This window comes from Xyrauchen texanus, chromosome 50, assembly GCF_025860055.1.
Source record: "Xyrauchen texanus isolate HMW12.3.18 chromosome 50, RBS_HiC_50CHRs, whole genome shotgun sequence".
NCBI lineage: Eukaryota > Metazoa > Chordata > Actinopteri > Cypriniformes > Catostomidae > Xyrauchen > Xyrauchen texanus.
This window is the reverse complement of record NC_068325.1, coordinates 15,153,979-15,170,152: the sequence shown is the minus strand read 5'-3', so window position 1 is coordinate 15,170,152 and position 16,174 is coordinate 15,153,979. Positions and strand designations below refer to the sequence as shown.

The 16,174-nt window shown below is 39.0% G+C and overlaps 1 protein-coding gene across 6 annotated transcripts in view; it reads right to left on the bottom strand.

Annotated features, from left to right (window-relative positions):
- Window positions 1-16,174, bottom strand: part of patj (PATJ crumbs cell polarity complex component) — a 132,050-nt gene that overhangs the window by 96,134 nt on the left and 19,742 nt on the right. For all 6 annotated transcript variants that reach the window (XM_052123543.1, XM_052123542.1, XM_052123545.1 and 3 more), the window contains 6 exons: window positions 13,193-13,272; window positions 12,810-12,866; window positions 11,087-11,221; window positions 9,676-9,852; window positions 9,261-9,329; window positions 8,960-9,151 (listed from right to left, as the gene is read on the bottom strand). In XM_052123543.1, the coding sequence (XP_051979503.1) occupies window positions 8,960-9,151; window positions 9,261-9,329; window positions 9,676-9,852; window positions 11,087-11,221; window positions 12,810-12,866; window positions 13,193-13,272 (710 nt within the window). The remainder of the gene's footprint in view (window positions 1-8,959; window positions 9,152-9,260; window positions 9,330-9,675; window positions 9,853-11,086; window positions 11,222-12,809; window positions 12,867-13,192; window positions 13,273-16,174) is intronic.

The window sequence follows — 16,174 nt, the reverse complement described above, 5'->3', positions numbered from 1 at the left end:
TGAAAAGCCCTTTGGGTTGTTTATTAAAAGTTATACCTTTGAGTTGAAGCCCAAGTTTCCTGTGTCCTCCTTTCCCTCCCTTTATTGAATGTTACAAAAGAGTTGCAGCTTTTGTCCACACATTGCTTTCTTTAAAATGAAACTTCAGGCTATTTAGGAGGCATAGAGGAAGCCCTGAGTGAAATAGACCAGGGACCATGAATCTTCACCCAACCACACCATGAAAGTGGGTCAGCATATCCAGCAATTACTGTCTCCTGATTACCCAGTGAGCCACTGCTGCCCCGTAAGCAGACGAGAAGAGAAAAGCAATTTTAGAGAGGAACTGAGGCCTATGAGAAGGGGGGAAAAAAAAAAAGACAGGAAAAAGTTGGAGAGAGGATTTGAAGTTCTACTCCAGCTGGCGATTTAGGAGGACACAGGCTGCATTGTCCGGCTGCCGGGTTCCAGCCAAGCGTGTTTTGCTTTCCAAACCCTGCTCTCATCCCACATGACCAGTGATGTCAGCAGATCAGCTTTTATAAGAAAAAAAGCCAAGGATAGCAGGCCAGCACAAAGGGCTCTTAAGATGACAATACGTCACTTGGTACAGAACACAGCGAGCGATGCAAATAAAGCGAGCAAGATGGTTCCATTTCTTATTCGTGCTTCCATCCAAGTGCAGATATGATTTAGATGGCGTATAATACATGGCTCATTGGGGGTGCAGCCGTCTTCCATGTTACAGGTGTGAGGAATGATTCAGAATCCCTGCCCAAAAAAAGACAATCCTTGAAGCTCCTGGCTGCTGCTTCACATTACCGATAATAGTTTCCACTAAACATTAACATAAACATCTACTGCAATATTCAACAGCTAAAAATAGCTAAAAACGAAACTGCACCCTATTACAGCATGAAATTGGACTAAAACCTGATGTTAAGATGTTTAGCTGTTGTCTACATAACATACTCAAAGCATCCCGGATTACATCACATTATTTCAAAAAGCATTTCAAGTTGTTACACACCAAACATTTTTTGCATATGCGTATATTCGCATTCACAAACATTTACATTTGGAACATGAAGACACATTACCCCATGTTTGACGTCAATGTTACGTTAACTTTTTTTAATAAATTTTGATCTTTGTGAACTATTTGTTCGTAGATGCCACACTGTAATTGGCACCCACTGTTTTCCACTAGAGGCAGTTACAGGGAGAAAAGCACCCCAAATACAGCCTGTTAAATTGATACTAAACCAATAAAGGTCAACTCAAATAGTGCTCCAACCCCGTTGTCGTATTTTTCTTGATGTTTGCATAACACTAACACTACAGTATTCGTTACTCCTAATTGGCTGATAAATGGGCAGGAGTGTTGGTGGCTGGACCTCCCACATTTATTGTTGGGTTTAGCTAAGGAAATGCACAGCGGTTGTTCACAGTCTAAGCGGTGAGTTTTCTCTTGGCTAGCCCTGCTGGTTGGAGAAGTTGAAATTCTTCAGTGTGGTGTCAGGTGGACAGTAAATCTGCTTCATTCCTGTGCTCTGCCTCACATTAAATCTTGCTGAACAGAATACCAGGAACTCAAAGATGTCAGTCTTTTTTTCATCTTTTAATCCTTTTTTGTTGTTCTTTCTATAGTTGCCTCTAGAGGAGGACAGAGGGTACACTGACCAAAGATAGAGTTGGGAATACGAGTTGGGATTTCAACCACAAATGTCCAAGAATAAAGGTGAAGATGAAATGCATCAAACAATGCACACCCGGCAATGGCAGTAAATCCAAAACTTCTACATGCATCCCCTGTCTAACACCTTGGCTCTGCTACAAGTCTGGATCCTAATATGGGAAGACAATACTGCAGGAACTAACAGGGCATTTTCATGGCTCAAAAGCATGATGCATGTCCCTCTTTAATGTGATACAATGTGTTCAGACTGGTGTTCTGTAGTGAATTTGGTACGTTATTTTCCTGTGACGGCAATAAAATAGCCAATGGTCAGTTGCTGAAGCTTCGGGCCATTGAATAAACAACCAACCATAAATAAATAACACACTGAGATGATTTATGACTCTCCTTTAAAACATTCACTGGATAAGACTAAATGCTGTATTGAGGTGCAGGTTAGGTCGAAACCACAAAAACTTGCCTTCAGTAAGATTCCTTCTCTTGGCAAGAAGCAAAGGCCATTAATTATTTGAGCCATACATTAACCATGGAGGTAATATATTTGTTTCACACACAGAAAGAATTTACATTCCTGCAAAGTAAACATTTTGGCTCCTTTTACTGTACATTGGTTTTCACATAAATGCGTTTGCTGCTTTTATGCAATATAGCATTTGCAGATGAAAGAACCTTTGAGGAACATGGTGCAGCTCAAATTCTTCATGTTAAGTGTAATAATTGCATTGTACTAGTTTATTTTTCTTGTGAATGGAGAGATTTTTCTTTGAGAGGTTGTTGTAGGGCTGACAGCCTACCCAAACAGAGGGTTATGCTAAGCTCCACTTAAAGTAATAAACTCTGTCCCCTATGGGCAGCTTACTTGCACCCAAAAACCACTGCGGGTGAACTGCTCAATCAAACTTGAATTCAACCTGGCACCGCACAATGACTTCATGCATACACTTCAATTGTTAGTGAAGAAATCACTATAATGACTTTTAAATGGCAGTGAGATTACAATCCCATTTAAAACTAAACTGTCACAAGCTGATCCTTTAAGATCAGGTGTTTCGTTTGAGAGAAACTTCATTAATCTTCATTATAAGATGGTTAGTCCATCTAAGGGGGTCTTTCCCATTAATTCACATGTTGCCATGTCAGATGTCAAACTTTGAGATACTCTATTTGTCAGAGTAAAAACTTGAGCCCTGACTCCAAATTATTGCACTGCTGCCGTTTTGTGAAACTCCCGCAGTTAGAGGTGTCATTTAGGGAGAGTAAATTCTCGGTTTCAAGTTAACCGTCCTCATCAAGTACTCATCTATCTAGTTGTGGTTACAAGGCCTCTTTGTGTTGGCAGGGACTTTGGGGTAACAATAGACTTGTGTAGCCAAATTTTGACTTGTGGAATGAAGCCCGGTCCTCATTGCAGATTCTTCTGGCCAAAAACGACCCACTTAGACAGGAAGAGACCATTGTTTAAAGTAACGAACTACAGTTTGTTTTTCTTTTATGTGCCGTTTAGCTGAAAAAAATTCATTCAAATAGTCATCTCTGTGAACAGTTGTACCTAAAACACTGGGAGAAAAGGGAAAAATTTGGACTTTGTAATGAGAAAATCTTTGAAAAAATTGCTCAGACATAACTCAGAAAACAAGGCTGAATATAAAGGTCTACTTGTGAATATCTAGTTTACTTGCTATTGTGCATTGATTAAAACTGATGGGCGAACTGCATAAAAAGTTGTGCTGCTTTTGTGCATGGTATTACAGCGCAAACACCAGTGTATTACTCACCAACCATCGACAATCTAGTTTAAGCAGGTGCAATCAGTGCTAAAATAGTGCTGCATCTTGAGCACAATCTCCGTTCTAACTCCGTTCTATGTAAATTAGGCTCATTATAGATTGTGCCTGGCGCAATACACATTACCCTATTACCGCTCGAGGAAATCAGGCGGTAAATTGAATTTTATTAATAAGAGATGCTTGTGTACATTTTCTATCGATCACGACAGCAGTAATTCATCAAAAAACGATCAAATGATGGAGAAGAGCATTATGACCTGGCATATATTCAAATGCAGTTTAGTCAACGCATTTTCAGCATGCTAAAGAGATGATTCCGGTGTCTGGATCACAGAAGTGGAGTGGTGCCTTACTCCTAGAAGTTGCTAACATCCAGCCAATCATATTAGAACAGGCGATTTTAGTCAGTGCTTGAGGCCGAGACTAGGGCAGCACTGGTAGTTGAGAGGGAGAAGAAGGGTGATAGAAAGTGTTTGGGGGGGTAGAGCCCAGCTTGAAGGTTCTAGAGAGCTACGAACATGTCTGCAGGTCCTGAGGTTGCCTACTCTGCCTTATCAGCTCAGGCCTCTTACTGGAGAAGCAACTGCAAAATCAATTTCCCCCTTGAAGACAGGAGAGGCCCTGGCCTGTCTGCCGCAGGGAACAAAAAAGAGAGTCAAAAAGGGGAGGTTGAGTAATTCTTCCTACATCAGAAGACCGCAAACGACTGTTCCCTTACTGTATTGTGGGAGTTGCTTGATATCTTTTAGGCAATTCTTTACACCTCATACATTTATGTACATTTTAACACTTCTTTTGTATCTCGGCAAGTGCGTACACACCCCTCCCCTTCTGAATCAATTCCCACCCATTAAGCATCAGGCCCTCGGGTTTGAAAAGCGTTAAGTTTGGTGTATATCAGCAAACAGACAGGAATAGGTGGAGGGGGCTCAGCTGGTGCAGAATAGAAAGACAGTGAGTTCGACCGAGGAGATGCTGCACAGGTCAATATGGCTTTCAATAAACCCCAGGGTGCACCAACCATTCCTCCACCAGATCTGCAAAGTAAGCTTTAGTTCTTCACCTTCTTCATGACAATGATCTATGAGCCAAGTTGCAGGACTGCAAAATTCTTCTCCCCTTACTCTGGTAGGGATGAAATCATCTTGAAATAAGGGCATCTACAATATGCAGTATTGACACAGAGCATATAATTTGTACTAGCATGAAGCAAAACCTACATTCATAATATCTCATAAAACCAATAAAAAGAGAAGCTCTATGAAAACAAAAGGACTTTGAGTCAGCAAAACATAATATTTTTAGCATTGCAGTAAAGTTTATGGACTCTGTCCAAAATTCACTGGTCCCTCCTCCAGCTTCATTTATTAATTTATCACCGAGATGAAGAATAAAGGCATAATTTAAGGGATCACTGCTCAGGTTACCGTCATTAAGCAGCAATGTAATTCTGTCCATGTCGCCTTGGCCCCATCACTCACGCTAGCCTCTGACAAGGCAAAAAGCATGTCATACCATTAAAATGTGATCTTCGTTCAGTTTCACACGTTTTGAAGTTGTGCCACTACATGTGGTAATTTATTACAGTCCTGATGAAGTTGCAAAAGCATGGGATTCGAATTGCATGCTTTTCTTCTGCCAATACTGTTCCCTGGATGAAATCAATTGGAATCCGTGGCTGGATAATATGAAACACAGGGTGTCCCATAGGAACGGTGGAGTGCAGGTCTGCATTCTAAGTGGCCTCATTACTCGATTACTTCTGATTCGGGATCAACGTGCAGTTATGTACTAACCCTGATTAGAGGGCTAATGAAGGAAGGAGGAAAGCAGCTTTTCATACTAAGTGAGCAGAGCAAATGGTTTGATGGTTGGCATGAGGCCAGATAAACAGCGTCTGCCTTTGTCCGAGAGGTTCGCTGACTTCTTTAACTTGTGACATCTATGCATGTTTCCGGTGATCAGACTTCAGGGAATTAAAGGGGGATTCATTGAGCCAGTTCTCCTTTTTTCTTCTCTTCTTAAAGGAAAACTAAAGTATTTGTGAATGGTGTACTTTAAAGCCTGACTTTTTAAAGTGAACATGGCACAATGGTCCACTTGAACACTTTAAAGCTGCACTACTTTTAACTAGCGACATGTGGTTGAAACTTAAAATTGCAAGCAATTTGCGGAAGAACACTTTACATCAGTCGTATTTCGATACTACTCTTCTGGCTGATGAATCTCATGATTTGAGCTTACGTCTGGACATCGCATGTGTAAGATTAATGTAAGATAATGACTGGGAGATACTAAGAGCTGGAGTCATAATGTGCTATTTTCATGTTGATATTAACATTTTAACATTTTAAGATTTAACATTTAATTCACCAAAGTGGCATTCAACTGATCATAAAGCATAGTCAGGAAATTAAACTGATTGAAAAAAAACAGGAACCTCACTATTTGAAAGTCATTTTTGATCGAATCTAGACAGGCCCCATTTCCAGCAGCCATTACTCAAACACCTTATCCTGGAGTAATCATGCTAAATTTCTTCTTTGGTACTATAAAATCACTTGCCATTATATCAAACACAGCTGAAAGCTATTCGGTTCATTAAATGAAGCTTAACATTGTCTTTGTGTTTGTTTTTGAGTTGCCACAGAATAGACTGGCATGTCTTAAGGTCATTATTAGGTCAAAAACAACTTTTCTATAGAAACTCAGTCAATCACTGTTGAGGAATGAAGGCTATACAATGCTTGAAATTGCCAAAAAACTGAAGATTTCACAGCCCCATCACCATTAATGGAGAGAGTCAGCAGCTTCAAGTTCCTCGGTGTCCACATCACTGAGGAAGTCACATTGTCCCTCCACAATGAGGCCATTGTGATGGAGGCTCACCTTCTTCCTGAGACGGCTGTGTAAGTTTGGAATGAATCACCAAATCCTCACACGGTTCTACACCAGCACTGTAGAGAGCATCCTGACTGGATGCATCACCGCCTGGTACGGCAATAGCACCGCCTACAACTGCAAATCCCTGCAAAGTGTGGTGCGAACTGCCAGACACATCATCGGAGGTGAGCTTCCCTCCCTCCAGAACATCTATACCAGGCGGTGTGTGAAAAAAGCTTGGAGGATCAGAGACTCCAGCCACCCAAGCCATGGGCTGCTCTCACTGCTACCATCAGGCAGGCGGTATTGCATTATCAGGACCCGCAGCAGCTTCTTCCCCCCAGCAATCAGACTTTTGAACACTTGATCTCTCACTATTATGTTGTATTTTACAGCCAACAGCCTCAGTTTATAATGCAAGTGAACCGCAATACTATAATAGTATGTATATGCAATGCACACAATAACATCGTAAACTAAAAACATAAAACAAGGATTCAATAATGTTAGGGATAAAATATACTTATAAAACATTAAAATAACATGCTAATAAGCAATATAACAATTACAAGACATCAATTTCAGAAGTCAAAAATATTAGTAAACATTAAAATAACATTCTAATAAGCAATATAACAATTACAAGACGTCAATTTCAGAAGTCATAAATATTAGTAAACATGTCACAGTAACTTCCCGATTGCGATCAGTCAACACATGAGCAATGTTTGATTCATACAACCATGACAACCAATATAAGCTTCAACAACCCTATCATTAAGCATTATAGCAGGTATACAACTTTGCCAAACGAATAACAGATAAACATGCATCCAGATTACCGTGATGCGGTCCTGAGTGTGGCTTACGGAGCTGAACGTAGTTTCGCCTTTCATGCGTTTACGGACATGACGTAATGACGCAAAGATAAATTACATAAGCCAGCAATTTCGTGCCAAAGTCTGACCCGAAAGCTCAGAACACAAATAATTTTTATAGGCTTACCGTAGTGAATCGGGGTGAGGTAAGGACATTGTTTTGAACACTTTGTTTATGTACACAATCAATAATGGCAATTTGTTCATTTTTAACCAAAATAGCTTACGTAGTGCAGCTAAAAGCCCTGGCATTAGTTAATTTGTCTTGAACATTCTGATTAGGGTTTGTGCTAAACCGTTAAACCAAATTCTCAAATTTATGCAAATAATTCAGCCTGAACCACTTGAAGTACAGACTTTATTTAAACATTGTTTTGTCGATAATTGAAGCCTAAGATGCGCCAACTATTTTTCAAATTCCAAATTGACTTACATACAAACCATGCTGACGTTGTCTTACTATTTGCAATTGGACTACTTTCTTACATCTAATTGAATACTGAATTGTCTTGTCTTCCTTGCAGATATGTAACCATTTGTAGCTGACTCTACACTACTCAGTTACCATGTGTTGATTCTTGGGTGCAGTTGACAGAAAACCAAGCACTTACTGAAACACTTTAGTTCCGAAGCCCCTGCAGCAGGGCGTTTGGGTGATTTAACGTGTTAATTCAGTGCGATTAATTTGACCAAAAAATAACGCTTTAAAAATATTTACGCAATTAATCGCACCATAATAAGGAAGATTCCTGAGAAATGTAAGCTTGTAATACCACCTGTTTACTCCAGCAGGCAGCAAGTGAAATTTCAGCTGTATGAGCAACGCAGTTTATACAGTGAAGAAAACAACCCATAACACAGACATGAGTTACATTCTTGCGTTCAAAACACTTGAAGGAGCGCAAATGCGAATTAAGAGATCTCAAGATGTGTTTAAAGATTGAGTATTAAACTATATTTAACTTGAAACAGTGAACTAAACATTTTATGTTTATGATGCAATGCCCCCAGGACGCTACACAAGCATGTCTGACGGAGCTGCACATTGATGGGTCCTTAAACAAGCCCCCATAATAAATCTCCAACTGATTGTCAAATTCACTTGTGAACTGTATGTCAATGATTGACTTATGATTAATAATATGGTAGTAAACAATACATTGTATTCTAAAACCGCTTTCTGTATTGTCTTATCAATGATTAACTCTTCTGCCACAAGAATGTAATGCATTTTAATTATCAGAATATTATTTATTATATATAGTTATTATACATAGTTATCTTTAAATATTAAAATATATATATATATATATATATATATATTATATATATATATATATAATTTTTAATATTTAAAGATAACTATGTATAATTATATATTGATATAAATATGTATAATCTTTACACATTAATCTTATAATCTTACAGTTCTTACAAAATCTTTGTTTCTAAATACAATTATTATTGAATTACTTATTTTTATGCACACTTCATAATCATATTTAAATCAAACTACACAATGATGAGACTTTATAGATATTATGATTTCATATTATGTTAATGTATGATTTTCTGTAAAGCTGCTTTGAAACGATGTGTTTTGTGAAAGGTGCTATCCAAATAAAAATTACTTGACTTAAAAGTCATGGCAACAGCAAAGTGATATTCATTTATACAGAACAAAAGCCTTATACCTAAAATCGTAGCTAAAAATTTGACAATTCATTTCTCACCTGATAGTCTAGTATGCTGAAGCCAAGACCTCTTTCTCCTTTCTCCAGTTCCAGCACCTGAACTTCTGGAGACCAGAGAGCAAGCTCCCCTTCATCCTCATCCTCATACATCTCCTCCCTCTCAGGGCTGCTTGTCTCTAAAGGGTCTCTTTCATTGTCAGCCTCCTGCTGAATTGCAGATACCTGGCGGGCCTGTATAGGAAAACACAAATCATTGTTAGGTACTAAAGTTCTTGAGAAGTCCTTCTCAAGTCAACACATTATTGACAAAACGCAATAGTAAAAGGGGATGTAATCAAACCTTGAACTGTTCTCTCATGCTGTCTCGTAGACTTGTGTCATTAGCCAACATGGAGAGGTTATTCTCAATCTGAAAAAAAAAAAAAAAAATCATTAAATAATCATTAATTTTTATAAACCCACATTTAAATAAATTCGAATTAAGGCTGTGGCGATATATAAATCAGGTAATGATATGTCGCAACTCTTTCTCACACTATTGCAGTGATACTTTGGATCCTTTTTCTTACGTGTACATTCATACATCCTACAATACAATAAACAAAGAAGCAGATCATCTACTAAAGCAAAAACCCAGATTTGAACTGCATCACTTGCATGAGCACCATAGCTTAACATGGCGCAGCATGTGCACAACCACTAGGCTAGTGCTCAGATTTTTTTTTAAATAGTGGCCTACATATACAGTTTGTTACCTGTTCCTGTAGGTTGGTTGAGGGGCTGGTTGAACGCCACTCTTCAGATTCAGGGTGATAATCGCTGCCCTCCTCAGCAAGGCGTCGGCAGCAAACCAATGTAAATGGAGGAGGAACCTCTCTGAGGAAAGCAACAGCTTCCCTTCTGGACTTCCCATACAACTGCACATCATTCACCTGCAAAAACAACACAACTCAAACAATGTTTCCTCTACCATTCGGCAGGAATTCTAAAAATATAGCCATTCCTGAACTATAACCATCAATTTGAAGCCTCACTCAAATCAAATAAACTCAAATTAGAAAGTCTCCATCCTGTCAGTGAGACCTGGAGATGACTATATTACAGTACATCTCAGTGGCATGATTGACATTTAATTGAACAGGCAAGCCTGGGAATGCTATGGTGAGTGGGGGCAACACTTTGCCATCTGCCCAAACCAGGAGGTGGCCATGACCTCTAGAAACCCATTTCCTTACAAACACTCACACCATCGGTGTATGACTGGGCTTCTATTAAGCACCATAATCTATTTATCATGGTTAAGAGAATTGAACACACAAATTAAAGATACTTATGAGGCCTTTACAAATACATTGGTCCGAGGACTGAGCCTAGAGGTTCACCACATCAATAATCCACTTCAAGCTCTACAGACTTCCCTTGCATTAAAGGAATAGTTCACCCAAAAAAAAAATGTAATTCCTTCATAAATAATAAATGTACAATTTCGTAAATTTCAGTCTGTTTCTGATGCAAAGGTATCGAAGCCATCATACAATTTCTGAAGACTATATAAGACATATAATACAGCAAAAGTTGTATGGACCACTTTTATAATACATTCATGGTACTTTTGCATGTATACCTCTAAAAAGAAGTTTACCCCGCTTTAGTTTAACTCTGCATTCCAAACCCGGAAATTTACAAAGAAGTTCCATTGTTTAAAATTTCTCCTTTTTTGTTCCATTAAAAAAATTGTTATACAGGATTGGAATGACATTAGGGCGAGTTAATGAAGGCAATTTTCATTTTTGGGAGAACTAAGTTTGCCAACAGCAACAGGCTGAAAGCACAGTGGCCCTCGGCCACCAGACCAGGTGGATGGGGGAAGATTAGAGGGGAGGGAACAGGAAGCAAGGCCAGTGAGGTGTTAGGGCAGGGGACAGCCATGCAGATGGCCTCAGTCAGACTCAGGGGCCCTCCTGCCAGAACATCCATGCGCCTGCAGCAACAGCAGCAGCAAGCCTTCCTGGAGACCTGGTGCTGGCAGGATGTAAAAGGTCAGTCTTATTAAAGCTCACCAAAGCCAGCCGAGAGCAAAACTGGCCAAACCCTGAGAGCCCATCTAACCAGAATGCCAAATAGAAAGGGGGCATGGGATGACGCTGTGCCTCAAAATGGGTTTACCTCCAGAAGTTCATCCTCTAGTCGAAGTAACCCGTGTTTTGCAACTGGTCCCTCGGGAGCTACTGTAGAGATGTAGTGATGTCCGTCAAAAGAGTCTAGTTCCACACCCAAGCGCATTGTGTGTATTGGGAGAAGCTGTAGAGACATTGTTACGTGAATAGTCAAGGACATTCTAATTTTCTGATTTTCACTACAGGGATTAGAGGTGGGCAGCATGGCCCAAACCTTATATCACGGTGTGATTACATTTTAAATCATGAACCAGGGTTCCCTCCCTTTTTGTCTAATGAGTTTCAAAAATGTATTCACAGACAAATCGGACAATATATTGATTAAGGGTTTACGTTTTACTTCATACAAGACCAATATCTAGCTCGCTAGAGCATTGAAAAACTTTAAAGAATATATATCCACTACAGAAATTTCCATGAATTGTTCATGACATGCCTGGAAAATAAAATAAAAAAAATTCCCTATTATTTCCAGGTTTTCTGTGACTGTGAGAACCCTGGATAACAGTTACGATCTTGTTATTTTTGCTGGAAATTCAATGAATAAATTGTTTATATACGTATTAATTACCATGAAGTAATGCCTACAGTACTGTACATTTTGATAATTCAGCTGATTCAATTTTATTTGTGTATTTCTCTTTTTATTTGGAATTAGCTGGATTCAAATTGGGTGGGCAGTTGGGTAAAAGATAATTCGTAAAACAAATTAATCATAAATTTGGCATCAGTGCAAAAATGGCTTTACATTAAATAACACTTGTGGTATAAACAAAAGAATGTGCAAAAAGTAAAACTAATATTTTAAAACATATATTCTCCAAAAGTGTACAATCTTCCGCAGTTACTGTAAACAACAAAAATCTGCTTCATGTTACACCCCTTAAAGGGATAGTTCACCCAAAAATGAAAATTCTATGCCATCCCAGATGTGTATGACTTTCTTCTGTTGAACAAAGATTTTTAGAAGAATATCGCAGATCTGTAGGCCCATACAATGCACGTGAATGCTGACCAATTTTAATTTCAAAGCTCCAAAAATCACATTAAGACAGCATAATTGTAATCCATACCAAAAAGACTACAGTGGTTTTATCCATGTCTTCTAAAGCAATCCAACTTGTTTTGGGTGAGAACAGGCTAAAATATAACTCCTTTTTCACGGTACACCTTGACATCAGCAGTCTCCTTGGAGATCATGATTTCAAGCTTGATTACACTTCATAGCGCTCTGCATATGCCTCAAACACTTGGAAGTCAAGCTTAAAATCATGATTGTGCCTAAAGACTGCAATGGCAAGATGTACAGTGAAAAATGAGTTATTTGGTATTTTACTTGATATTTTGGTCTGTTCTTACCCAAAATTGATCATATGGATTACTTTGATGCCTTATGTGCTTTTTGGACCTGCAAAGTTTTGGCCACCATTCAATTGCATTATATGGACTTACAGATCTAAGATTTCAATTTTTTTTTGTTTGTGTTCAGCAGAAGAAAGAAAGACATAAACATCTGGGATGGCATTACGGGGGACCAAATGAGAGAATTAGGATTTTTGGGTGAACTGTCCCTTTAATTACAAGATTTTCCCTTATTCTTCTTCTCTTGTTTAGAACTCTGTATTTTCACAATACTGCTTCCTCACTCCAGCTTGTACATAAACATAAGCAATTACATCTGGGCCTCATTATAACTAATGTTTCAATGTTACCTTGGAGAACTTCTGCAACTCAACATCATCTTCTATGACCGGATCCAACTTCACAACCTGAAAAGTAACAAACAATCACAAAAAATCATACGATCTACATACCCCCAGAGTGATGGCCTTAAAGTAGCCACCACACTCCCTTTAAATAAACCCAAACACCAGTGTAAGCCCTTGATCTCATGTTTACATGGTGTAAAATATGTCTTAAAAAATACAATAGTCAACCAAGGCAATCTACAGCCAAATTTAGCCGTTGATCGAACATCTCTTATCATAGCATGCGTAAGTGCTGGCCGTTCTTGCTGATGTGCATTTTGCCTCATGTTTAATTGAGAGTCGCACTTAGCATCTGTTAACATTACTTCCCCTTCGTTTTTGCTTACCATAACATTGTAAAGCGGGCCGAGAGCCTGCTCCCATTTAGCGCGAAGCTCCATCTCCGTCAGCGCGGCTGGCTCTTGGACTACAACACACACACACACACACACACACACACACACACATAATGAGAGCAGCGTTTAAAGTCAATTACCGCCATTTGGGTGCCCACTGTCCGTGACAGAGTGAGTGGAAACGTATGACATTATGTCAGGTGCCGCATACTAGCGCGGGATTGATGTCAGGCTGATGGATGAATATAATCAGAGGGTAAGAGTGAGCCTGAGGGCAAGAGTTGAGAGAGGAGTCAGCAGTGATACTGCAGAAAAATTACAATGGGATGCAAGGGAACAGTACCGGCTGAGGCAAATAAAAGGGTGGAAGAGCTCTCATGGGCAGTTCTGACCCTTTAAATGACAATTCGCCTATTTCTCCTGTTGGGTTCCATGGAAGAAATCAAGTCATATGGGTTTGGAACAACTTGAGAGAGAGTAAATAATAACAGAATTTCCATTTTTGCCTAAACAATCCATTTTAAGAATTGCAGGCCCTATTGTGTACTTTATTCATAGAAATAATGAATGTCTGCAACTTGAACTCTATAGCAGGTTACTGTAAAACGTGAAGTCCATGAGTGAATGTAGAGCTGATTAAATTAGCATTTCTAACACCTCACTCACAACACCATTCATCACAAATGTTTGACCACATTAATAAAGCAATGCATTGCTTTTAGACGTGGGATGTCAAAGCCCAGCCAACATCTGCAGCCCAGGTGCAGTACAATGGAAAATATGGAGAACAGGGGAAAAGGTGATCACCGGGCAATGGCTTGTTATGTTTATGCATCAGGAACTACTCATGGTCTCCCACTGCTACCACTGAGAACAAATGTCCAGCCTCTATCCAACTGTCACTCAACATTTAATAGAGGATATCACATGGGAAACATTACAGACTCACAATACCACCAAAAATGGAGTGAATAATCTCGACTCGGTTTTACATGGCACTATCTGTAGTTTTTAACTGCTGCAGGCATTTCAGGAGCATTTTTGGACTATAATTACACTAACGTGGGCCGACTGTCAGTGTCAATGCGATTGAGAGCTTTAGCGGTCAAGTTTTGCACCCTCAAGTCATTTCAAACCCATATGACTTTTAAGAGTCACAAGAGACATTTGTTAAGAATGGGTTGGTCAGTTTTTACACAAATCTACAATGAATGGGGACTGAAGCTTTCAAGTTTCAAAACGGATGAAGAAGCATAAAAGTATCATTAATGTGGTCCATATTTGTGTTCCCATAGTATCCAAAACCTTCTGAAGCCAAACGATAGTTTTTGTGTGAGAAAAGGACTGAAATTAAAGTCGTTATTCACTGAAAATCTTGACATGTGCCTAGCGCATCACATTTTTAAAGGAGTCAACAAATCATAAATTCGGTTCACAAAACAAGTTTGAATGATTCAGAGCGAGTTCAACTCATATCAGTGAAAATTAACTTAAATTTCAGTCAGTTTTTCTGGCACAAAGCTATTGGATGACTTCAGAAGTCTTGGAATATGGCACACGAGTCTTATGGAGCATATTATGATGATTTTACACAAAACTCGTCTTAGAAGCTTTAAAATCTCCAATTTTGATTAATTATTAAATGCATGGAAAACAGAGACCAAAAGCACAGTCTTTGGAATTTCTCCCTTTGTGTTACACAAATAGTAGAAAGTCATAGGGATTTGGAACAACATGAAAGTGAATAAATTATGACAATACTGTAATTTTTGGGTGAACCATCGCTTTAATTGTTCGAAAAGGTTGGTGTGACAAAACTTAGAAAAAGCCCAGAATAGCCTTGAGAAACTAGTCCGTGGTGAGTTGTGCACATAGTTTTAATTTTCAACTAGGCCTGAAACATATTCAACATCTGTTTCTAAAGACTTTAAATTTACAGGACTCCAATCAAATCACATTTAAATGGCAATTCCAGGGTAGTTATCTTTAAAATCGTAGGGTGAAATTTAGCAAAACCTCTGCATTCACTATTATCAAATGCCAACGAAGCAAAACAGCAGAGCATTATCCATAAAAAAAAAAACATTTTAACACATATATAAACTAACATAAATGTTAATACTGATATAATTTCTTAACCACAGGGGAAAAGTCATAAATACTGGCAAAAGTATGATTAAAGGGGTGCGTGTTTCGACTTGAGGGCGACTATCATTTTACAAGTGATATGATTCCAGCTTTGGGAGCTTTGTGCGCCTGAAAACCAATCATTGTTATCCTGGGCCATGTATCGGCCCTGTGCAACAGAACACTTTATTTAGGGAGTTTGGCAGGTACCGGGTCTTGTCCGGATTAATTAGAGCAGAATGTAACCAGAGCTCCGGGCTGCTTTGGGTTCAGCCAAGTCCTGCTTTTCCGCTTCTAGCACGTCTATTTCCATATTCAAATCTTCCGGCTAACAAGAGTGAAACAAAGCCAGCTAAGCTCGACACAGAAGCTAGGAGGGAAAGAGGCATTGGAGCTGTAAGTTGTCCTGGATTTGACCTCCACACAAAGGGGAGCACCACCAGATCAGATTCCGAAGCCTCAACTACATTAAAAACCCTAAGTACCCTTGTGTATCCATTAGGGGGCGCAATGAAAAGGTACAATGAAAAACCTTTTAGGTTCATGTTATTGAGAAATAGAAGGTGTACCAGGGTCTGAAAAGAGTAACTATGACATCACAAACTAGGTGTGCCAAAAATAAAAGAAAGACTTACAGGCCAATAAACATACTAAAACTAGATTGTAAAATATTCTGAAGAAAATGTGAGTGGTGATTACCCATACAAAGTTGCTGTCTTGATGCTTGGGTGCTGTGAGTGGTTGCAAGGACTTTACTACGGTATTTTTTGGTTGTTACCAGGCCATTGCTAGGTGGATTCTTGTGTTTTCTGGTTGATTTTTTACAACATTACTAAATGGTTTAAG